The sequence below is a fragment of the Bos javanicus genome, chromosome 11, assembly GCF_032452875.1.
Source record: "Bos javanicus breed banteng chromosome 11, ARS-OSU_banteng_1.0, whole genome shotgun sequence".
Taxonomy (NCBI): Eukaryota; Metazoa; Chordata; class Mammalia; order Artiodactyla; family Bovidae; genus Bos; species Bos javanicus.
The window spans coordinates 100091217-100117150 of record NC_083878.1 but is presented as its reverse complement, the minus strand read 5'-3'; the positions used below and the strand labels follow the sequence as shown (position 1 = coordinate 100117150).

The 25934-nt window shown below is 42.3% G+C and overlaps 1 protein-coding gene across 12 annotated transcripts in view; it reads left to right on the top strand.

The window, feature by feature from the left end:
- The window catches only part of FNBP1 (formin binding protein 1), a 135841-nt gene that overhangs the window by 38426 nt on the left and 71481 nt on the right, over nucleotides 1–25934 (top strand). For all 12 annotated transcript variants that reach the window (XM_061433820.1, XM_061433813.1, XM_061433810.1 and 9 more), the window contains exons 2-4: nucleotides 8983–9098; nucleotides 21805–21861; nucleotides 22563–22710. In XM_061433820.1, the coding sequence (XP_061289804.1) occupies nucleotides 8983–9098; nucleotides 21805–21861; nucleotides 22563–22710 (321 nt within the window). The remainder of the gene's footprint in view (nucleotides 1–8982; nucleotides 9099–21804; nucleotides 21862–22562; nucleotides 22711–25934) is intronic.

Sequence of the window (25934 nt, the reverse complement as noted above, 5' to 3'; positions counted from 1 at the left end):
GTTTTATCTACTGTGGACAAACGCTGATGTCACTTTGGGTAATGGTTTTTCATCACTTTCAAGGTTTGACAGCTTTTACGTTGAACCTATATTTTGGGGTATTTCTGCCTTTAATTTAATGTATGAGGACAAGTCTTCCTTTGTCCAAGGAAATGAATTGAAATCTTTGTTAAACATCCAAGAAATAGAGTCGCAGATGGTATTTTGGATGACACGTTTTTGTTTATAAAGTTCTATAATTTTTTGTTGTTCTTTCTATAGATGCAACCACTTGAATATTCAGACTCAAGTGGATTTTTAAAAACTTTTTAAGTGAGTTTTTCTTACATTCAGTCTGGGTAAATCTATATCTTCTGACATTTTGTGTGTGTGTGTGTAGTAACTTTTTAAAAAATTTTATTTTTAATGGGAGGGTAATTGCTTTACAATATTGTGTTGGCTTCTGCCGCAGAACAACACGAATCAGCCATAAGTATACATTTGTCCCCTCCCCCCTTGAACCTGCCTCCCACTCCATTCTACCGCTCTAGTTCTCACTGAGTTCCAGGCTGTGTTCCTGTTACACAGTGACTTCCCGTTAGCTGTTTTACACGTGGTAATCTGTATGTTCGATGGCTGCTCTCTCAGTTCATCCCGGCTCTCCTTCCCCTGCTGAGTGCTGTGACCCCTCTCGGTTCTGTGTGTCTGTGTCTCTATTCCTGTCCTGCAAATAGATTCATCAGTACCATTTTTCTAGATTCCATGTATATGCATTAATATATGATATTTGCTTTTCTCTTTCTGACTTATACTTCACTCTATAAAACAGGCTCTAGGTTCATCTACCTCACTGAAACTGACTCAAATGTGTTCCTTTTTATGGCTGAATAATATTCCATTGTATATATATACCACAACTTCATTATCCATTCATCTGTTGGTAGACATCTAGGTTGCTCTGACACTCTTTTAAAAGTTTTTTTATTTTACATTGGAGTATAGGAGATTAACAGGGCTTCCCTGGTGACTCGGACGGTAAAGAATCTGCCTGCAATGTAGGAGACCTGGGTTTGATCCCTGGGTCAGGAAGATCCCCTGGAGAAGGGAATGGCTACCCACTCCAGTATTCTTGCCTGGAAAATCCCATAGACAGAGGGGCCTGGGGGGCTTCAGCCCACGGGATCTCAAAGAGTTGGACATGACTGAGCAACTAGGGACTCATACAATAGTAGGTTAACAATGTTGTGTTAGTTTCAGGGATCCAGCAAAATTATTCAGTTACACATATACCTGTATCTGTCTTTTTTCAAATCTCTTCTAACACTTCCCTCAAAGAGAAGAGGACGCCAACACCGGTAATATCATCCCAAGGGATTGTGTTGAAATAGAGCCATTTGGGGCACTTCCCTGGCTGTCCAGTGGTTAGGACGCCTAGTTTCCACCACAGGGGGCACACGTTTGATCCCTGGTTGGGGAACTAAGATCTCGTGTGCCCCATGGCACGGCCAAAAGAGAAACAGCCGTTCAGGATCAGGTGCTTCTCAAGGCGCCCAAGTCCTTAGGAAAGCGGGTTTCTTACAGAATTCGAGCACCCTAAAACAGTGTTTTGATACCACATGGAAGTGCTCCACTGACAGGAGGGGATAATTCCCTTTCCTGAGTAAGTAACTTCCGGCAAGGGGATGGATTTCCGCATTTCTGTGTGGAGGAGGGCTGCCTTTGGATACCCTTTCTCCAGTCTGCGCCATTTATACAGAGGCGACTTTGGCAACTTAGTTTCTTATTAGATTGGCTTTGGATGTGTCTGTTTAATATCCTTTTTGATTAGAGGAAGTATCGTGTTAAAAATTGACCTGTACTTTGGAGACAGCTTCACTGTGGCCGATATGGGTCTCTTCATCTTAAATAGCTTTTGTGCTCATAGTTCCTGTGTTAGTTCTTTGGTATAATTTGAAAAAAAAAAAAAATCCGATTTCAGAAGTCTTCTTGAGTAAACAAGAATAGTCATTATATCTGACCTAGAGAAACCAGTCTTCACCCTGACTGATGGGTTTATATTGTAGGTCTATGGGAAGGCAAATTTTGTTTGTATTAAACTTTATGATTTGGGGACTTGACTGCAAGGAGATCCAACTAGTCCATTCTGAAGGAAATCAGCCCTGGGATTTCTTTGGAGGGAATGATGCTGAAGCTGAAACTCCAGTACTTTGGCCACCTCATGTGAAGAGCTGACTCATTGGAAAAGACTCTGATGCTGGGAGGGATTGGGGTCAGGAGGAGAAGGGGATGACAGAGGATGAGATGGCTGGATGGCATCACTGACTCGATGGACGTGAATCTGAGTGAACTCCGGGAGTTGGTGATGGACAGGGAGGCCTGGTGTGCTGCGATTCGTGGGGTCTCGAAGAATCGGACATGACTGAGCAACTGAACTGAACTGACTGAACTGATGGCGGTCCAGTGGTTAAGACTCCACGCTCCCAATGCTAATCCCTGGTCAGGGAACTAAAGTCACGCATACCACATGGTGGAGCCAAAAAAAAAAAAAAAAATAGAAACCCAAAATACAAAAAAATAAATAAACTTCATGATTTTTTAGAACCTCTGATGACGATAACTTCATGACCTAAACCAATGCTAGAGGTCATGCTTATTTCATTGTTCAACCTTCAGGGTATAAAGGAGCTTGATCACAGTCTAGGACGTAAAACCAGACCTGAAAAAATAATTGTAAAATACCGATTAATACAGTTGCACTTTCCTCATTTGTCTTTTCGGCTTACTCGGCCCCTTGTGGCTGAAAGCTCCTGCCAGGAGCCTTTGGTTCATTAGAATTCAAGGAGCAATGAGAATTCAAGAGAAGGGGGGAGGGGGGGGAGGGGGAAGGGGATTCTGAAAAGGTACCTGTCAGGTTGTAATCAGTTACTTGGACACATCCGTTTGCAGTTCTCTTGGCAAATTTGGAGTTATTTGTTGAGTGTGTATATAGTATACACTTATAAATTAAACATTTTCCATTAGGTCCTACATTATCCGACTTTCTTCGTCTTTGGCAGTATGAAGCTTTCAAGTGAAATTTTAGGGTATGTGTCATATGATAGAGGTTCCTCAAGTGCATCTCTGAACCTCTGGAGGTTCCAGAAACCCTCTCGTGGAGTGCACGAGGTCAAAACTATTTTCATAATGATACTAAGACATTGTCTTTTTCACCGTGTGGGCATTTGCACTAATGATACAAAAGCAGTGGTGGGTAAGATGACTGGTGGCTTAGCAGGAATCAGGGTGCTGGCTCCAAATTGTGGTAGTGGTTATTGTATTCTCATCATTGCCTGTTTAAAGAAAAAAAAAATCAGTTTTATTTTTAAATGTCTTTGATGAAACAGTAAAGATGAATGATTTTATTAAATCTCAATGTTTGAATATACATCATTCATCTTTTTAATAGTGTGGCAAGATAGGAACCAGAATACTTAAACCAGATATTAAAGTATTAAGTAATTAAACCAGTATATTAAAGTATTAAGAATACTTAATCCAGAATACTTAAGTGATTGTATTTTGAGCTGGACTAGCTGCTTTTATCAGGGGCCTTCCCAGGTAGCTCAGCTGAAAAAGAATCTGCCTGCAATGCAGGAGACCCTGGTTCAACTCCTTGGTTGGGAAATTTCCCTGGAGAAGAGATAGGCTACCCACTCCAGTATTCTTGGACTTCCCTGGTGGCTCAGACAGTAAAGAATCTGCCCTGCAATGAGGGAAACCATGGAAGACCAAATGAAGGAGGGCATGGTAACCCACTCCAGTGCATACTTGCCTGGAGAATCCCCATGGACAGAGGAGCCTGGCGGGCTACACTCCGTGGGGTTGCAAAGAGTCGGACACGACTTGAGTGACTGAGCACAGCTCAGCTGCTTCAGTCATGCTGCTGCTGCTGTTTGGCTCCTACGTCGTGTCTGGCTCTTTGCAACCCCACAGACTGTAGCCCACCAGGCTCCTCTATCCATGGGATTTCCCAGGCAAGAATCCCACAGCAGGTTGCTATTTCCTTTTCCAGGGGATCTTCCCAACCCGGGAAATGAATCTGAGTCTCCTGCATTGACAGGTGGATGCTTTCCCACTGATCCACCAGGGAAGCCCACTTTTATCATAGGCTGTCGTTTTTACTTCAAAGAACAATCAACAGATGAACTCTTGGGCATTTGGCAGACATTTTCTCTAAAGTGAATGAATCAAGCCTGTCACCTCAAGGAAACAACTGACCATATTTGTAGCTAAAGATAAAATCCCAGCTTTTAAGTGGAAATTAAAGCTTTGGAAAATGTGTCCTTGCCACTGTGACCTGACTGTTACCACATACTTAAAGACTCATCGGATAAGATCAGTAATGATATAGACGTGTGTTTCTAAAATGGTTTATATTGAAACATGTCGACACTTGGAAGATCTGCATAGTAAGTGAAATAACATTTCCAAATGACCAGAGCATAATGCAGTCATGCCCAGGTAAGAGATCCATTCACAGTGCAAGACAGACTAGTGCATTTTATTGTAACTGGTATGAAAAATTCATTGCCATGGTTTCAAGTTTCACATTCCAGCTAGCCTTTAAGAAACTAGTATTTGTTGAGTTTGGGTATGGTATCCACAATTATCTAGAAAGGACATTGAAATATGCCTCTATTTTCTAACCATTGCATATCTGGGTTAAGTTGTATTTTTTTATATACTTCCACCAAAATAAGGACCCACAACAGACTGAATGTGAAAGAAGATGAGAATCCAGCTGTCTTCTATTAAACCAGACATTAAAGAGATTTGTAGACATGTAAAACAGTACCATACTTCTAATTTTTGTGGGGGGAGGGGGTGTTTTTTTGAAGTAAAGTGCCTAAAAATAATATATATAGATATATATATATGCTAGGTAAATTAATATACAACAAATTTATTGTTGTCTTTTAAAATTAATTGATATTTTTTAAGTCTTTCAACTTTTAATTTCTGATAGAGTAAATATTGATAGCTATAAAGCAGATAAACAGGAACTTGCCTGGTGGTCCAGTGGGTAAGACTCCTCGCTCCTGATGCAAGGAGTCTGGGTTTGATCCCCAGTCAGGGAACTAGATTTCACATCCTGCAGCAAAAAGGTCCTGTGTGCTGCTGCTAAGACCCAGCACAGCCTCTGTGTGTGTGTACACAGATACACACACACACATGCGTATGTGATAAAATAAGATGAGCAAAGGCTCTTTGGGGTCTTTAATGAATTTTAAGAGGGGAAAGGAGTCTTCAAAACTGCTGCGATGTGACATCAAACAGCAAAGGATACATTTTATCTCTCTCTTTCTCTCCCTGCCGCTCTTTAAATCAAGTATAATTCACAGAAAATGGAAAGGACTCATTTTTGATCATGGTACCATCTGCAAAGTGGTAAAGGCTATTTTGAAAAATACCACATACAATATTTGTTCATAAAAGAGTCTTTTTAAGATCTGGAGGGTTTTGGGGTTTTTTTTTTTCCCATTAAGTTTTCCACATTTTCATCAAGAATGTAAGTGGGTTGATTGGTTTTTCATCTGTTTTGAATTTTCTTGTAGCTGCTGTCAGAAAGTCCATGTTGCGGCCATCCATGTGACAGCAACAGTAGAGTCTTGCATCACTGAGGTGTTGTAATATAGCAGAAAAAAGAACTATGCTATATTCATGAGCAAGTGCTAGTTGGTTACTGAGTCAGGTTTTTTTTTTTATTATTATTATTAAGATCTTCTATCCCATTTGGACACTTATTTTAGTAAGTGCTTTATTATAGCTTGCAGAATGGTCTTGAATAGAGATAACTTTATTGAAAACATATTGTTGGTTTGAGGCCAGTAATTTTTAAGGTAGGCTCAATTCAAGTGTAAATTTTTTTTTTTAAGTTTTTTGATCTCAAAAGCTATTGCTTTATATTGTACACATTAGTGCTGAAAAGAATTGCAAAATAATATAGTAAGGAAAAGTAGGAAATTTGGTTGTTAGCAGGACAAGGGTGAAATCTAAGAGCAGATGATCTTAGTAAGATTTTGAGGAAACATCTATACCTTTAAAAATAGTAAGGCTGGGGACTTCCCTGATGGTCCAGTGGTTGACTCCATGCTTCCAACGCAGGGGGTGTGGGTTTGATCCCTGGTCAGGGAACTAAGATCCCACATGCCCTGTAGCATGGGTGAAAAAAAAAAAAAGTAAGGCTCTGGTGGTAGAAATTATACAGAGAGAGGGGTCTCAAATGGAGGGAGGGGTATGAAAAAGAGTTAAATAAATAAGGTCATTGTAAAACTGTATTAACAACGGTTTACTGATTAGCAGAAAGCTTTAAAGTAGCCTTGCTCTGGGAATTCCCTGGTGGTCCAGTGGTTAAGAATCCAGCTTCCAATGTGGGGGACACAGATTTGATCCCTAGTTGGGGAATTAAAATCCCACATGCTGTGGGGTAATTAAGTCCACAAGCCCTGCAACTAGAGAAGCCTTGATGCACCTCGACGAAGACCCAGAGCAGCCAAAATAAAGAATAAAATAAAACAGCTAATTAAAAATAAAAGAAGCCTCTGAATAACTAGGAACGATTGCAATCATTACTTGAACTGTTTGTATATTTGTTCTCTGCAGTACTTTAAAGAGATATACAGTCTTGTTTACACTTTAAATTTGCCTGACCATCCTTGTCCTTAGAGGTAACATAAATAACCTTCTTGAGCAGTGAAGTCTCAGTTTGTGAAATCTATTCTCGGGGACCAGGAATCAGTGAAAGTCTTTAATATTGGTCCTTGATTTTTGGTGGCTCAGCTGATAAAGAATCCGCCTGCAATGAGGGAGACCTGGGTTTGATCCCTGGGTTGGGAAGATCCCCTGGAGAAGGGAAGGCTTCTCCCACTCCAGTATTCTGGCCTGGAGAATTCCACAGACAGTACGGTCCATGGGGTCTCAAAGAGTAGGACACGACTGAGTGACTTTCACTTTCTTTCACTCAGTTTTTTTGTGGTAACAGTAAACATTATTAGGTATGGAGATAAACATTTTACAGTGCTAATTTTCAATTAGAAAACATTCTAGTAAAAGAAAACCTGAATTTCCTTTTTTTTTTAATTAATTCTTTTCGGTTATGCTGGGTCTTCGCTGCTCTGCATGGGCTTCATCTAGCTGGGGAGAGTGGGGGCCACTCTGTTTTGCGCACCAGCTTCTCCTTGTGGCAACTTCTCTTGTTGCAGAGCACAGGTCTAGGCGCATGGGCTTCAGTGGTTGCAGCTCACGGGCTCTAGGACACAAGCTCAGTGGTTGTGGAGTTGGCTTAGTTGCCCTGCTGGCATGTGGCATCTTCCCAGACCACGGCTCGAACCCATGTCCCCTGTATTGGCAGGTGGATTCTTATTCACTGTACCCCACCAGGGACGTCCAAGAAAACCTGAATTTCTTACGTCGTTTCTCCAACTGTTGTGTGGGGCCGAGTTCTGCTTCATGGAGAAGACAGGCAGAGGGGCGGCAGTTTGGGGTGAAGTGATTTGTTGAGTTAGGGTTCCATGAAGCAGAACCAAGCAGCCACCCTAGGATTCTCCCCTCCACATCCCTTCCAACTCTCCATCTAATCTGTCATGAAGGCTAGCTGAGTTTGAGCTCAGTGGTGCGAGCCCATGGACTGTAGCCCACCGGGCTCCTCCCTCCATGGAATTCTCCAGGCAAGAATACTGGAGTGGGTGGCCATTCCCTTCTCCAGGGGACCTTCCCGACCCAGGGATTGAACCCAGGTCTTCGGCATTGCAGGCAGATTCTTTACCATGTGAACCACCAGGGAAGCCCTTCTAATTGAAGTACAGTTGATTTAGTGTTGTGCCAATCTCTGCAGTATAGCAAAGTGTCTGAGTTATACACATATGTATATTCTTTTCTTATAATCTTTTCAATGCATTTTTAAACATTCTTTTCCATTATGATTTATCCCAGCATTCTGAATATAGTTCCCTGGGCTGTACATTAGGTCCTCGTTCATGCATTCTAAATGTAATCGTTTGCATCCTCGCTGATTCTTTGCTCATGATCTGTAGACTCCTTCCCTCTGCTCCTGGTTTTTTGCCTTTGGATTACTGAACAGTCCCCTGACTTCCAGCTCCTGGTGATGCTAAATGTATCTCTGGCAGTGCCCCTCCATTTGTAAGCCGTTCAGTGGCTCACTGGTGCCCACCAGAGAGTCTGAGCACCTTAACTCGGCATTCAAGGCCCTGGGTGATTCAGCCGGGCCCCTCTGGTTCCATCAGCCACTGCCACTCGTTCCCTTGCATCCTACCCCCACCTTGGGCTCTAGCAAGACCAGTCCACCTGATTCCTCTCCCTGCCTTTGCATTAGCTGTGGCTGGAATACCTACCTGTTCTCACTCTTCCAGACTGCTGTTCTCAAGGCACTCGGCACATTGGGGCTATATTTTTATTCTTGGTTCCCCAGCCCCAGTCACCATACCTGCCCCACACGGTAGGCTTGACGCATGGGTGAATGTTGAATAGAGTCCATGTGAGTCATTTTATTTGTTTGAACTCTTATTTTGTAACTCTTCTCTCTCCCATTTCTTTGCCCCAAATTTCAGTGAGCTTATGTTGAAAGTTAACTCGCAAATGACCCTTAAGGGGCTAAGAGTGTGGCTGAGTTAACTCGGGAGTGTGTTTCATGTCTCAGTTTTTGGTATCTGCAGAAGACACTCTGCTTTGCGCCAATACATTAAATATATCCAAACACCACGTTTCTAAACAGAAATAGGGAACGTGAACGGATGGGTCAGAGTTCAATATCTCAGGCAGTTTTCAAACCAAATTTGGTAATGTTGATTTAAAATTGCTCAACGAAAAAGCACCCAAGTACAATCATGGAAAATGTTAGAACTGCTTTCTACGTACTGATATATTGTTGAGAGAACTGTGCACTGAAATTATGTTAATCACAGAGAAAGATTACAAGCTCTGCCTTTGTTTTTTTTTTATTAACAGGATCAATTTGACAACTTAGAAAAACACACACAGTGGGGAATTGATATTCTTGAGAAATACATCAAATTTGTAAAGGAGAGGACAGAGATTGAACTCAGCTATGCAAAGCAACTCAGGTAAGTTGATATTGAGAAAGGTTGTTTGTTAACTGCAGAATGAATGTAAGGGTCATTTATATCCTCATTTTATACCATAAATGTGTAAGCCTTTAAATATTGATTTTCCCCTTTCAGGAAAGCTTATATTTCAGTGAAAGCAATTTTTTTCATATAGAAAATTATTTTTCAGAGCACAGTAAACAGAAAAACCAAATTATTGCTTTTATACTCTGTTGCTTAAAAGGTCAGCAGCTGAATTTTTGAGCAGCTTTTTTTTTCCCCCAGAAAACTTTATCTGAAGCATAACAACAGAGAAGTACACATATCACAAGTGTATGACTCCAGAAGTTTTCAGAGTGAATACAGTTATGTGATCGGCACCCAAGTCAAGAAACAGAAAATTACCAGCCTCAGTGTCCACTCCCCCGGTCCCTTCTGGTTCATGCCCCTCCCCTGCCCCCGTGGTTGACCACTCTGCTGATCTCTGGCCGCATGGATTGGTCTGGCCTGTTTTTGAAGCTTTGGTGAATGTTATCATTTATTATGCACCGTTTGTATGTGGTTTCCTTTGTCCCTCATTAGGTCTATGAGATTCATTCATGTTACATGTTGTGGTGCTTTTTATTTTGGTTGATGAGTGTGCCGAAGCTTGTCCAGTCTGCTGTCACTAGGCTATTGCTTGTTTCCAACTGGGGGCTGTAAAGTACATGTCCAGGAGTGGAATTCCTGGGTCTTAGGCTTTGTGTATGTTTAGATTTAGCAGATGGAGTCAGTTTTCCAGAGAGCTCGTCTGGTTCATGTTCCCTCCAGCAGCAGCTGAGAGGTCCTCAGGCAGCCCTTCTTACAACTCCAAGGACAAAATTATCCAAGAAGTTTGTGTTCTTACATAAAATATTTAAAAGTTGCTGGCAGAACTAAGCTTGAAGTGGCAAGATCTTTAATGACTTCTTGTTTGGTTGGTTTGTGCAGATTGTGAGTATCTAGATGACTTTCGATTTAGAAACATTTCATTTTAATCCAAAGACCATCTGGACAAGGTGAATGTCATGTATCTTTGAAAGAATCATCTTAGAGAGCTCCTGATGTCATTTAATAAGCACCTAAGTGGTACATACGGTGCACTTCATGGATGATAAGTTTTGTTTCCATTGAGCAAATAAAATACAATATATATTGCTCAATGAAATAATTTTTATAAAGAATTTTTTATAAATTTACTATTTATTTGCTTAATAGTACAGCTGGGAAAGACTGCAGACAACAGGAGACAGGGGTGGCAGAAGATGAGATGGTTAGATAGCATCACCGGCTCAATGGACATGAATTTGAGCAAACTGTGGGAGGTAGTGGAGGACAGAGGAGCCTGGCGTGCTGCAGTCCATGGGGTCATGGAGTTGGACATGACATAGAGACTGAGCAGCAGCAACAACAAATTTCTTTAGTAATAAATATATTATTTAATAATAATTTGATAATTTATTTACTATCAATTAAATTGTCTTTAATTTTGCTGAATAAAATTTAAGTAAAATTAAATTTCCTCAATAAGAATTTCATAAATAAACTTATTTTTATAAATGAATTCTATTGCAGATGAACTTCTGATGCCTTATATGTGCATCAGCCTCATTAGCAGTTGAAAGCTTCATAACTGACAGTGTGAGTGGCCAGCGAGCTGCTCCGTGTTGATTATTTAAACATTGCACCGTCATAAAATGTTGTCTTTCCTGTGGAGATGGGTTGCGCAACAGCTTTAGCCAAAGTGTGCTGCGCTGTGCTTGGTCTCCCCTAAAGGATTTCCCTGCCTCCATTGACTTTCTGTCTTGGCGTCATCTCCTCTTTCCTGGAGCCTCCGCCACTGCCTTGATTTGCTTGGGAGGTTTGTCATCCAATGTCGTGAAGTCTGTCCTCGGCAAGCTTCTCCGTCAGTTCTGTGTCAGGACAGAAAGGCACTGCTTTTGCTGCCCTCTGGGCAGCACCTGTCTCCCGGCCCTTTCTCATGACTCTGTGAGCGAGGATTTAGGTAACAAAACTGGAGGCTATTGGAAAAGACTCCCAATTCCAGCAGTAGGTTTGGGGTAACATTTAATAGCTCTCTCCATTGACCATTTCCCCCTGTTTCAGATCTAGAATAGCAGTGTTACTGCTGTGGCTGTTATCTCTTGGGAAGTCCTTTTCCTGAGATGTAAATGTTAACATTTGTTTCACTCCATCCCTGCAAAGTATCTAAATTTGTGCTTATGGGTGTGTGCTTAATCGGTTAGTCATGTCCGACTCTTTTCGACCCTATGGACTGTAGCCCACCAGGCTCCTCTGTCCATGGGGAATCTCCAGGCAAGAATACTGGAGTGGGTTGCCATGCCCTCCTCCAGGGGATTTTCCCAACCCAGGGATCGAACCCCAGGTCTCCTACACTGTAGACGGATTCTTTACCCTCTGAGCCACCAGGAAAGTCCTATGCTTATGGGAGAGGTTGACAAAAACAGATAATGAGTAATTGAACCTTGCCTTCAAGACAATTACTAATCCTCTGAAAGTGTCTTCTAATCTTTAAGACTGAGATCTGGGCAGGGCCCTTGGTGCTGAGGAGTAATCAGACTGTCTTTTGTTGATCTGCTTTTCCATTTGCCTGAGTTCTTCATGTCTTCTCTTGCCACACACCCCAACATCTCCTTCCTACTATCTTCACTGCTTGCTTCCCGCTTCCCTGAGAAAATCGAAGCAGTCCAAGGAAAACATCCTTAGAGTTTCACACTCTGTAACCCACCTGTCCGAATCTGTTCCCATACCTGATGCTCCTGTCTGAATCCCAGCCCACCTCTTACACCCTGGCCCTTCCCAGAACTCGATTCCACTAGTTTTTCCTCCATCTCCATGTAATCAGTGCTTCACTTTCTATTAGATGATCCCCATCTGCACAAAAACGCACCGTCTCCCATCGTTGAAAATCCGCAAAGAAAACAAAACTTTTGAGCTCACCCCTCCTCTCCTTATTGAGCTCACCTGTGTGAACTGCTCCTAGGGGTGCCCGTGACCTTCATCCTGCCCCAGCCAGTTGCCTGTCCTCAGTCCTCACCATCCTTGACCCCTCAGCAGCTTTGATGGGGTGGATGCTGCCTCTTCGAAAACACTTCCCTCACTTGGCATCTGAAACCCCTATCTCTAGGCTTCCTTCCTATCTCACCGAAAGCTCTTTGGAAGGCTCTGCTCAGGCTCCCTAGAGGTTCCTCGTCTCCTCCCGCCCCTTCACCCCAATCTGTCCCAGTGCCCAACTCCCGGTCATCTTTTCTTATCAGTCTATGCTCTCCTGGTGATCTTGTCTGTCTCCTGGCTTTCAGGATGGTCTCTATGGCAACAGATATGTGTCTCCAAGCTAGACCTCTGTCCTGAACTCCAGAAGCAGGTTGCTCAGAATCTCCGTTTGGATGTCTAGAAAACATCTCACATGTAACGTATCTGAAAAGGCATCTCTCCGCTCAAAATCTGCATCTCTGCAGCCCAGTTCTCCCTCTCCCCACTGCCCCCCCCCCCCCCCCGCAACTCAAGTTTCCCTCAGGTAAATCCTAAATCCTTACGGTGGATGTCCTACAAAGCGAACACAAACGGTCTCCCTCCCTCTCTTACATCATCTCTCCCTTCGTATCTCTGCTCTAACCATCCCCGCCTCCTTGTTCAATCTTGTGCGCGCCAGGCCTGCTCTCGCCACAGGGATGCTGCATGGCCTTTCATATGGATCACATAGAGGTTTATCTCCCGGGATCCACGTGGCCAACTGCCTCACCTCCTACAAGTCTTTGCTCTAATGTCGCCTGCACAGTGAGGGTCTCCCTGCCTCCCTGCTGTACTTTCTGGTTTTTCCAAAGTGCTGATAACTTTCTAATATTGTATAATTTTCTTATATACTGTTCATCATTGCCTTCCACTTCTGCTAGAATATAAACCTCTCAAGGGCAGGGCTCCTTGAGTTGTGTTGACTGATGAATCCCCATAGTACGGAACAGTGTCTGGCACATACTAGGGACTTAGTAAATAGTTGTAGAAAGAGTGAATCAATGGGAACAGGTCTGCAATATTTGGTCAACACTGTTTCAAGGAGAATTGCGTGTTGTCACAGGCCTATAAGAGCTGATGAGGCTTTAGCAACAAACAGAACAACTAACAATATGTCGGTAGGGTTAGGGGAGGGGATTCTAGTGAAAGAGACACCGGAAGTGCCAGAGCCTAAGGGATTCATCTTCTCACTATGGAAAACAGACCGCATGCAAATGAACAAGGCCGTAAATCACTTAAAGATAGCATTTTATCACCTTGAATAAGTAAAACCAGTGATGCGTTAAAGCTTGATGTGGGGCAAGGGTTACTTAGTCACACCGGCCAGGGAAAATCCATAGCTTGAGAACTGACAGACAGCAAGCAAAGGTCTGAGAGTCGTTCTTCCAGGCCAAAGAGTCAGCAAGTGCAGAGCTCCTAAAGTGGTGACAAGTTCGAGGAATGAAAAGTTCCAGCCAGTGTGACTGGAGCATATTCAACAAAGACTTGCTTGAAATATCAGTATGATGTTGAAAAACATCACTTTTTGGGGGAGATATCTGTCGTTAATTCTTTTCTGCATTAGAAGAAAAAAAATGCTAACTTATTTTAGATGTAGAAGATGATAATTAAGGCTTTGGTTTCTGTAGGTCAGTGGTTAACAAACTATTGGCCACCTCTGTGGCCCAATCCATCACTGCCTGGTTTTATAAATAAAGTTTTATTGGAACACAGGCACATCCATTCATTTATGTATTGTCTGTGGCTGTTTTTGCAAAAAATAATGGCAGTGGAATAGTGCAACAGAGACCACATGACCATGACCTGCTTGCAAGTCTGAAATATTTAGTGTCTGGTCCTTGCTAAGCTTGCTTATGTACGTGTTCAGTTCAGTTCGGTCGCTCAGTCGTGTCCGACTCTTTGCGACCCCATGAATCGCAGCATGCCAGGCCTCCCTGTCCATCACCAGCTCCCGGAGTTCACCCAGACTCACGTCCATCGAGTCAGTGATGCCATCCAGCCATCTCATCCTCTGTCGTCCCCTTCTCAAATGTAAATATAAATATATATATATATATATATATATATATATGCTTATATAAGTTTGCTGACACCTACTATAGTTACACTCCATTCAAGGCATGTGTGCATGAGTGCTCTGTCGCTTCAGATATGCCTGACTCTTTGCAACCCTATGTACTATAGCCCACCAGGCTCCTTTGTCCATGGGATTCTCCAGGCAAGAATACTGGAGTGGGTTGCCATGCCCTCCTCCAGGGGATCTTCCTGACCCAGGGATTGAACCCATGTCTCCTGTATTGTAAGCAGATTCTTCACTGCTGAGCCACCGGGGAATCCCCTCCATTCAAGGCAGGGTTAAATTCTGAATATAATCTTAAAATATGTTATATGACCTATATAAGAGAACCAAATATTGATTGCCCCTTAGCAACTGTTTCTTAAAACAAAACAAAACACTGACTTATTTGTTATGACCAGGTAATGAACTCATATGACTGAAACTTCTAATCCTTGCTTCCCTGAAGTTCAGAGTGGCCTTGCCTTTCTGCATCCTGCAGATTATTCTAGAAGTTCATGTTTATCTTTTATAACTATACAGTGTTGTACTGGATTGGTGGATAGTTGATTGTTTCCAGCTGTTTGCAACTCTGAACAAAGTTGCGATGGATAACTTTGAATGAAACACTTGGGCAAACATGTCTAGAGAATAAGTTACTAAAAGAAGCACTTTGGTTCTGGTAAAATTTGCTAAGTGGCCCTTCTTGGAAACTGTAACATTGTTACCATCCAAGAGTGCATGGCACTGCTCCCCACCTTGACCCTCAGTACTTCTTGTTACCCGTCTTTTTTAAATCTTTGCTAATTTGATAAGTAAATATTGCTAGATCTGACCAGTAATTTATGTTTTTCTTCGTAAGAATGAGGTTGAGTATGTTTTTATGCATTGGAGTCATTTGTACTTTCTTCTTGAGCCATTCTTATCCTGGTCATTTGTTTTTTGTTTTTTTTAATTGGAGCCCATTGTAAATAAAAGGAAACTGTCAAAGTCATTTTATAAAATATACTGCACATTGTATATACAAGGTATTGAATTTAAATTTACTTGAACAGTTAGCAAGATATTAAAGGGAAACTTGAAGGATTTACTGAGCTTGAAATATTAAATTCTTATAAGATTTAGCAAAAAAAAAAAAAATGCAGGTTGTCATTACTGTTTGGTGGGGTTTTTTGTGTGTGTTTTTGTTGTTGTTTGTTTTGTTTTTAACTCATGTTGTAATTTTAAACAGTCTCAGTTGACTCACTGCTAGGAAAGATAAAGAAGAGAGTATTTACATCTTTTACTTCCTCTCCTAGTTGAGTTATATAACTTGGTTTATAAAATGAGTCTCACAGTTAGTTTGTCTTAATTACAGATATATGTTCATCAGCATTCCTTCTACCACAGCCTCTGCACTTGTTTGTTGGCATCAAGAAAAATAGGGATATTTTACCCGTGATGGGAACTTTTGGCATGCTCCTCGAGTTCTTTCTTGTTTGAGAATACCACTCTACAGTCATCCCCCAGTGTCTGTGAACATCGGTTCCAGGAACCACCTCCTCAGATACGGAGATTTGAAGATGCTCAAGTTGCTTTATATAGCAAGACATAGTATTTGTGTATAACCCTCACACATCCTTCCAAATATTTAAATCATCTCTAGATTCCTTATAATACCTCATACAATGTAAATACTGTGTCAACTGTTGCCAGCGTGAAGCAAATTCAAATTTTGCTTTGGGGAACTTTCTGGAACTCCCCCGTACCCTCTAATATTTTTCATCTGCAGTTCATTGACTCCATGGATGTGGACCCCAGAGATATGGAGGATAGACTGCATCTAACAACAATTTGACTTAAATTATTCTGTGGTCATTCTTTCTCTCCAAACCTTGTTGTTGCTACATTGTCTTCTGGTGTAAAAGTCTAGGGGCAGCCCAATATTTATTCTAACCTTTTTGTGCCACTTAGCAGTTTGGTAACTTTTCCAAGCAATGCTTTGTGGTTGATCCCTCTTTATCAATTTTCCTTACTTTCAATTGCAAAGTCAGTTGTTTATTTCATGCCCTCATATATTTTCTTCCAGATTGGGTTTTTCTCTGTCATTTTCTTCCTCCCTTGTCTTCTGTATTACATTGCATCTTTTCACCTTGCTTGTATTTAATGCAGGCAGTTTGGTGAAGTGCTTAAAAGGAACAGACTCTAGAGCAGCGGGCCCCAACCTTTCTGGCACACCGGTTTCACGGAAGACAGTTTTTCCACAGACTGGGGTGCGGGAGGGACGGTCTCGGGTATTCAAGTGTGTTGTATTTATTGTGCACTGTGTTTCTATTATCATTACATCAGCTCCACCTTGGATCATCAGGCATCAGATCCTGGAGGTGGGGGACCCCGCTCTAGAGTCTTAGTGTCCGGAATGTTCTTCCACTTAACAGTAATAATGATTGGGGGCAAATTACTCTATGTGCTTTGTCTTTTTTCATCTGTAATATGTGAGTAATAAGGATGATGATCTTTCCTGCCTTACGAGGTTGTTGAGGGGTCTTAATGAGATAAAGCATGTAAGTGTCTTAGGTTGATGTCTAAGCATGTTTTTGGTATTAACAAGCATCACCAGCGCTCCTGTTTGATCTGATAGAATGTGAACGATCGTTGCTGTGCTTCTGGCGCCATTGGTCTTGGTGTTACCAGATCAGGTTCGTTGGCCAACACGCGGTAAACCAAACACTGAGACACCGAGGTTTGCAGCAGAGAAAGGGTTCATTCACAAGGCTGCCAAGGGAGGAGGCAGGAGAACAAGTCCCAGATCAGCCTCCTGGAAGGCGAGGGGCTTGAGATATTTATTAAAGAAGCAGGGTGGTGGTTGGCCTTAGGTGTGGAAAACGATGATTGCGGGCAGGATGAGGTCATCCGTTTTCTGTGCAGGTGTACCTGAGTTGCCTGCTTCTTTGTGGGATGCATGTTCCAAAATGGAGGTGCTTAGCATGATCTGAGGGTGGAGTTTCTGACCCTCTGCCATCAAAAGGCCATTCACTGGACACCTGTGCAGCTCCAGGTTTAGGTGGGGCTTCCTTGATGGCTCAGATGGTAAAGAATCTACCTGCAGTGCAGGAGACCTGGGTTTGATCCCTGGGTCGGGAAGATCCCCTGGAGAAGAGTATGGCTACCCACTCCAGCATTCTTGCCTGGAGAATTCCATGGTCAGAGGAGCTTGGTGGATTACAGTCCATGGGGTCTCAAAAAGTCATACATGACTGAGCAACTAAGACACAAAACCAGTGTTAGTTGGCTTGAACTTGAGCTCAACACAGCTGACTCCAGGTTCCCAGGCAAACATCTTACTGTTTCGGCTGTGTAATGCCTGGAAGACAAGCAAGAAAGCAAGCTTGAATGGTGAAGGCAGGTTACAAGCAGAGGCGTTTTGAACAAACTGGAAGGCAAGCTCAAGAATTCGTGTTAATCACCAGTATCGGTTAACCCCATGGGGCGCCTGACTTTGTACCTCTTGTCTTTGAGACTCTGAGTTTCATTGTCTCTTCTGAAACTTTGTTAGTGTTTCTATTTTGACATTCACTCCATTAGGTCACAAGCATTCACTCCTATTCCTTGGGGGTCCTTAGGTTTGGGGTGATCTCCCCCAGGCATTCAGCTTGCGGCCCTGAGAAGTGGAAACCCAGGGGGCCAGCCCCGGCCCCTGCCAAGTCCTGAAATCTGGATGCTCAGTCTGCCTGTCTCCCTCTCAGAGCTTTTCTGTCTCTGTTCCCTGAGTGCTGGCTCACCCCTCATTTAACTTCTGTCTGACTCGATTTTCAGTCAGTCCATGTTCCGCGGACTTATTTCCCTTCCAGTGACTGTGAGGGAGGGGTCAAGCATCTGTTGTACACTGTTCTAGAACCTTCCATCTCTCACATGGGTCACCGCTTCTCAAAGTGTGTAGACGGAGGTTATGTGCCTTTCTTCATTGGTTTATTTTCTGCTCTGGAAAATTTCCTGGCTTTTATTTTACCTCTTGTTGGAAAAAAGCACAATTCTCTGATGAGATTTTATTTTGCCATCTTTATCTGGAAATCTGCGGTGAGCTTTTAAAAGTATGAAAGAAAGATAGAAAAAAAAAATTTACTGGGTCCAACCCTAGACCTTCCGTTTTAGAGGATCTGAAATGGAGCCTAAGCATCTCCTTTTAAAAGCCTCCTGGCAGCTCTTAGGAACAACCAAATTTAAGTCTAGTATTTTTATTAAAAGAAGTGTATTTTCCTCCTACCTTTTAATTAGCCTATCTGAAGAGCAAATATATAAAACACTTGTTTCTCAGAAAGATCCCATAAATTTAAATTTGCTTTTGGTGGTTTATTTGCTTGCTTATTTTTATAATAACTTCATACACATAGGGCAAGAAAGCCCATCTCGAGAGAATGGAAAGGCTCTCTTTTTTTTTTTTTTGTAGTGGCCCCTGACAGAAGTATCTTTGGATCTCAAGTTCTCTTCTAGACCTCTTAAGGTTTTAGTTTTCTGTTAGCATTTATAGAGTAAATTATTCATTGATGCTTTTAAGAAGCATTTGAATGCTATATATGTGTAACACTGTCAAAGTGATACTCATGCACAGAAGTGGACCATCTTTACTGCAGATCTTCCACAACAGGTCTTTAATCCTGTTTGGGGTTTGACTGGGAAAACGGAACTATAAAAAGTGCTGGTTTCTCCTGGATCTCTTCAAGCTCTGCTTCCTTCAATTTTTAGGTATAAAATTTGAACTATTTTTATGGCTGCTAAGGACTGGAAGCTAAAAAAGTGTGGGTTTAAATAAACCTCTAAAAAAACAGTTTTGAATGGATTTTTATATAAGGTGTGAATTTAGAAGGGGCATTTTTCCATTTATAGTTTATGGTTAGCAGAAGAAATGGTCATTATTTAAAACCATGCACTAAAAATGTCTCATAAAACTTCTAGGCTTTTCAATACTGAAGATCACATATATGCTACTTTAAATATATTTGCCAAAGAATCTATTGATTAGTCATCTGCTTTCCATGGCTCCCCTTTTAATATTCCTGGTACATGTAAGTTGGAGCCACTGTTTTTGTTAAATCTATCTTTTTTTTGGCTGCACTGGGTCTTTACCATGGTGTAGGTGCTTTGTTGCTGCAAGGCACGTGGGATATCAGTTCCCCAACCAGGGATCGAACCCACATCTCCTGTGTTGGAAGGCAGATTCTTAATCATGGGACCACCAGGGAAGTCCCCAAATCTTTAAAGATGAAATGTGGTAGACCAACTCAAAGAATTCCACTGTGTTCTCGATATGCAAGATTTCTCTTTTCTGCATCATTGTTTTTCTCTGAAGTACTTGCTTTAGATATTTCATATTTAGGAAATATTGCTTCTTCACAGTCTTTTGAATCTAAATCTACCAGATAATCTTTGCTGTGAGAGTGTCAGTAGAGAAAACACGACGTAGTTGAAGCACAGCTCATGTGATAGCAACCTCCAAGTCAGTACATTTTTCTTTTATCAGTTTGTCTACTTAGAAATTTTAAATTGTTATGTACCCCTGCCTTTTTTAAGTAATTGCAGCAATCACTATTCTATTGGGTGATGTATATTCCCTTGGAATTTCGAAACTTTAAGGGACAAGAGAGGTCATTTCATGCCCCTACCTCAGGGTTTGAGATGAGGAACTGGAAGCACAGACTTGCCCATTGATTTGTTCGAGGTCACACCATCCAGACACTTGGTCTCTGGATTCCCAGAGCAATGTCCTTTTTACTGAAGTCCTCTGCCTCTTGTGTCATCTAGTAACACCTGTTGGAGATGAACTCACGTTTCACTCTGTCTGTAAAATGTACCATGATCAAAATTGCAAATTGATTCCTGTATACTTCTCTAGGCACATCTGTAGATTCAGGGGAAATGAAAGAAATTAAATGTGAAATAATGAAAGTAGGTACTATGAAAGAGGAATAGCAGTAGGGAATAAAAAGAGAAGTGAACAGTGGAATGGCGTCATACGGAGAGTCTCAGTGTGGACCACAGGTCACCTCCTAGGACTGTTCTTTCTCCTCCCCTTCTTCTTTTTGTAAAAGTTGAAGTATAGTTGGTTTACAATGTTGTATTCATTTCTGCTGTACAGCAAAGTGACTCATTTATACATGTACTTACTGAGTCACTTCTTTTTCATATTGTTTTCCTTATGGTTTATCCCAGGACATTGAATATAGTTCCCTGTTCTATTCAGTAGGACCTTATGGTCCATTCATCCGACAGGCAATAGTTTACATCTGCGAATCCCAAACTCTCGGTCCTTCCCTCCCCCGTCCCCTCCCCCTCGGCAGCCACAAATCTGTTCTCTGTATCTGTGAGTTTCTAAATTTACATAAAAATGTTTCATAGACAGGTTCCTCTGTGCTGTGCTTTGGCATTTTTTTTCTCTTTCTGACTTACTTCACTTAGTACGATAGTCTCTAGGTCCACCCATGTTGCTGCAAATTCCATTGTTTCATGCTTTTTTATGACTGCACAGTATTCCAGTGTGCACCCCACTCCAGTACTCTTGCCTGGAAAATCCCATGGATGGCGGAGCCTGGTAGGCTGCAGTCCGTGGGGTCGATACAAGTCGGACACAACTGAGTGACTTCACTTTCACTTTTCACTTTCATGCATTGGAGACGGCAATGGCAACCCACTCCAGTGTTCTTGCCTGGAGAATCCCAGGGACCGGGGAGCCTGGTGGGCTGCCGTCTCTGGGGTCGCACAGAGTCGGACACGACTGAAGCCACTTAGCAGCAGCCGCAGCAGCAGTATTCCATTGTACATATGTACTGCATCTTCTTTATCTATGGCTGTTCTTCTAACTACAGAAGCCAAAATAGGACCCAAGAGAAATCAATCAGTGGAGCCATTAGTGAATTTTCTTTTTTCAAGATCACTCTTAGTTTTTATGTAAATTTAGGCCTGCAGAATGTAGAGGGGAGTATTTGGATTCTTGACCTGGAGATGGGATTAGGAAGAGAGATTAGAGCAATTTTGGCTAATCTGAGTGTGTTCAGTGTGAGCCTGCTACACAGGTTAAAATTTCTCCTAGTTAAATGTCTTAGCATAAACATCCCTCCAAATATTGTTTCTACTTCCTTCAAGGAGACTTATTCACACAAGTGGTTTTCATTAGCTCTTTGAAAGAGAAGCCACAGAGCCTTGAAAACATGCCCTTTGAATTTTAATTTTAAACATTTGGACCCAGTCCATATGTTTGCCTTGGATTTAGAGCAATAATGCTTGACTGAGGATGAGTATACGGGATGGTGACCTGGTAAGAAAAACTACCCCAGCTCATTGCTGTAAATGAAAGCCACTGCATAGAAACCCATGGTCTGCCCTCTCTAGTTAAATAATGTCAGGTCTTAACATCCAGGTAAGTGACCAGCTGGTGACCATGCCTATTCTTATTTGCTCTATCTTTAGCTAAAAGATTCAAACCTATGCAAGTCTTTCACATTGAAAGATGGAAGGAATTAAATGGTTCAGTTGTGAACATTTTGTGGCTTTTTAACTTGTAAACAAAAATACTAACTTCATCTTTTATCCTTGATTTCTCAATCATCTTCTGTATAAGGTGATATGTCTGCCTTTTTGTTTTAGGAATCTTTCAAAGAAATACCAACCTAAAAAGAACTCGAAGGAGGAAGAAGAATACAGGTGTGTTTATCACTGATTGTTATGTGGCCGTATGTATATGTCCTTGGTGATGATTATAAAGGAAATCTACATATACTCTGTAGATGTAGTGTACCGACAAAAATAAATTGCATTCCTCATTCATATTTGTGTCAATTTTTAAATTTGGGGGAAGACAATAAAAACTTAAATAACTTTTCTTATAGAGGCACTAGACCTCGTCCAGATTGTTTCAATTAAGGTAATTAGGAAAAGCTTAGCCTATAAGCAAATACAGGAAGTGTGGATGGACTGTGCATTCCTCATCTTGGTAAATTCAGGTGTCTCATTCATCTAGGAAATATGTCCGTTTCAGACAGCAGTTAAGACATCTTAACATGGCTAGTCCAAAAGTATCATCTCTAATTTAGATCTAAATATCCATGACATTAGAACATTTAGTAGATATATGTATTTGGGGTTTTACCTGGGCTAGTAACAAAGCCAAATGTTGCCTGATACAGAGCAATTTGGCTTCGCCAAATGAAAAATGTTTCAGTTGTAATTAATTGTGTGCCATGTTGATGAGAACACCCTGATGTGTAATGAATTTGTCAAGACCCTATGGGAGCTGGAGGCATATTACCCTGATAGTGACGTTAATTACTCTTTCGCTGGCGGGAAGCCGCGTGAGAGAGGATGTGCCCTGTTTGGAAAGGAGTGGTGTGTGTTCTGTTCTGTAGGTATACGGCTTGCCAAGCCTTCCTTGCCACCCTGAATGAAATGAACGATTATGCTGGGCAGCATGAACTCATCTCCGAGAATATGACCTCTCAGATCATTGTGGAGTTAGTGCGCTACGTCCAGGAGCTGAAGCAGGAGAGGAAATCGGTAACTAAAATTTGTTTTTCTTCCTAAGAGGTGGAGCAAAGATGATGGGACTATCCCTCCAAGTTTTTGTTCGTTTGTTTTTATGGTTTCCTGTGCTATACAGTAAATCCTTGTTGCTTATCTATTTTATTTATTTTTTGACCATGCCGCTAGGCATGTGGGATCTTAGCTCCCCAATCAGGAATCAAACCTGTGTCTCCTGCATTGGAAGTGCAGAGTTTTAACCACTGGGCCGCCAGGCAAGTCCCTCCCGAGAAGTTTCAAAGTTAAATGAAATCATATGAGACGGTGGGTCTTAAATTGCCACCTTTGAGAAGCATATAAAAATTCAGGACCCTATTCCTAGAAAGTGTGTCCAGATCTTTACGTATGATTTCAAGGGTCCATTATATACTCTGCAACTCATTTGTGGGCCCCAGAATACTAACCTTTTACGATGAATTTAAATATATTTGAGGCTCTGGGACATACAAGAGCAAGCAAGGTAATATGGTGTCTGCTGTGTGGAATAAACTGTATTAAAATAAATCCTTATAAGGAGTTCGAAAGAGCCAGAAAGATGGCCTCAGTTACAGACACTCTGTTCCCTGGCTCATTCATTGTCATCTAATAAAGGGCCTTTTTGGTCTTCTCATCACCATTACAGTCTTTTCATGACTTTTATTGTTAACAAAAGGGAAAAATGTACCCTCGAGTAAAGTATATTCATAGTCAAGATTTTGACCGAAGAGATTTATCATTAAGCCGTGGTCTATATCACTGTACTTGGATTGCCTGTGAGGCATGTAATAATTTGTTGTAATAAAATACCAAAGTTGGCCAGTGACATGCTTTTCTCATGCAAAGAGTCGACTCGTTGGAAAAGACCCTGATGCTGGGAAAGATTGAAGGCCACGGGAGAAGGGGGTGGCAGAGGATGAGATGGTTGGACAGCGTCACTGACTCAGTGGGCGTGAATTTGAGCAAACTCTGGGAGATAGTGAGGGACGGAGGAGCCTGGCGTGCTGCAGTCTGTAGGGTCACAGTTGGACACAGCTGAGGAACGAACAACGATGACAAAATGCTTTCCTGTGTACGTTTGAGTCCTTCTCTGAGTGCTCTGGAGATACATGAGCCAATAAGACTGGTAGAGTTTTTGCTGAAATGGAGGAGACATTAAATGATAATGACCAAAATAATTATTTAATTGCAATTGTGATAGTGTCAACAAAGTCCAATGTATATACACAAATGAACATATAATGGGAACAGCTGACATGCTCATGCGCCATATCAGGGGAAGGTTCCCCAGAGGGCTTGAGGGACAAGTGGGAGCCACCTGGGACAAAGATTCAGTAGAGAGAACAGCTGTGCAAAGGCCCTGAGGCAGGAAGGTGTTTGGAACAAAGTTATATTGAGATGAGGCTTTTTGTCTGTTCACATTCGAGTGGTGATTCCCAAGAAGGCACAGCTTTTTCTACCCACCCCAGCAAATATTCGTCAATGTCTGGAGATGTTTCTGGTTGTTTGGGTTATTATAGCTGGGGGTGGGGGTTGCTGCTGGCTTCCAGTGGGTAGAACCCAGAAGTGCTGTTAACATCCCATAATGCACAGGATGAGCCTCCACGACAAAGAATTACCCGACCCAAAATGTGTGCGCCAGAGCTCCAGTAGGGTGACAGGCTCGATAGACTGTTCACAAAAGGGGAACTTATATGTGACGGCAAGGAAGCAGCGAAACAGAATACTGAGGTTTGGAATGAAGCAAAATCCCCATACAGTCATAAAATAAACACGGTAAATCTGGATGCAATGTTGGACTGCTTCCCTGGCTCCAGAATTTCCCTCGACCCCGCAAAGGTTCTGTTAAACACCTTCTTCTTATTTGTTCCTTTGGTCAGTGCCTCGTGTCTCTTACTGACCTTCCTTCACTCATACGGTTTAGCATTTTAGCCAACACTCTAAGTTGAAAACTCCGTGTATTTACCTTAGAGGGAAGTATTCATTCTCTTTTCTGGAGTGAATTGTGAAGTGTGAAGTCCACGTGACTTGGCCTCCTGTTGCTTTTTTCAATGCTGCCCTGCAACCACACGGCCCCTCGCTGCTCCTCGCCCACGCCCTCTGTGATCCTGGCCCAGAGCCTTTGCACTGCGTTTTCTTGCCTTGGTAAAACTTTTCCCTAAGTATCTGCAGAGTCCACTTCCCGACTTCTTTCTCGGGAATGTCGGCTTCTCATTCAGGTCTGTCTCGTTTATCTTATTGAAGACTATAGGGCTTTCCTGGTGGTCCAATGGCTAAGACTCTGCACTCCCAGTGCAGGGGCCCAGGTTCCATCCGAGTCAGGGCACTAGATCTCATGCGCCGCAACTAAGCTGCTGTGCTACAACTAAAGATCCCACATGCCACAGCTAAGACCCAGCACCGCCAAAGAAAGAAATATTTTTTTAAAATTACAAGGTCCTCCCACCTTCTCCACCTCATTTATGCTACTTCCCCCTGCTTTATTTATTTATTTTTCTTTAGCTGTTGTTGTTCAGTCACTTAACTTGTTGTACTGCTGCTGCTAAGTCACTTCAGTCGTGTCCGACTCTGTGCGACCCCAGAGACGGCAGCCCACCAGGCTCCCCCATCCCTGGGATTCTCCAGGCAAGAACACTGGAGTGGGTTGCCATTTCCTTCTCCAAAGCATGAAAGTGAAAAGTGAAAGTGAAGTCGCTCAGTCGTGTCCGACTCTTAGCTACCCCACGGACTGCAGCCCATCAGGCTCCTCCATCCATGGGATTTTCCAGGCAAGAGTACTGGAGTGGGGTGCCATTGCCTTCTCCTTGTACTAAAGCAAAGCTTAGATTCTCATGTTTGCATTTTCATGTAAATAACATTATGTTGTTGTTGTTGTCCAGTCACTAAGTTGTGTCTGGCTCTTTGCGACCCCACGGACTGTAGCACACCAGGCTTCCCTGTCCTTCACTATCTCCCAGAGTTTGCTCAAACTCATGTCCGTTGAGTTGGTGATGCTATCTAACCATCTCATCCTCTGCCATCCCCTTCGCCTCTTGCCTTCTTTAGTACTTAATAGTACCTAGCATTTTAAGTGTTTGTTTGTTTCTCTTTCACCCCACACTGGAAACTCCACAAGGGCAAGACATGTCTTGTCTCAGCCCCTAAAAGAGTGACGAGTGTCGGGCTCCCAATCACTACTCTTGGACTGAAAGGAAGAATTGAGGAGTAGAAGCAGCCATCTTCAG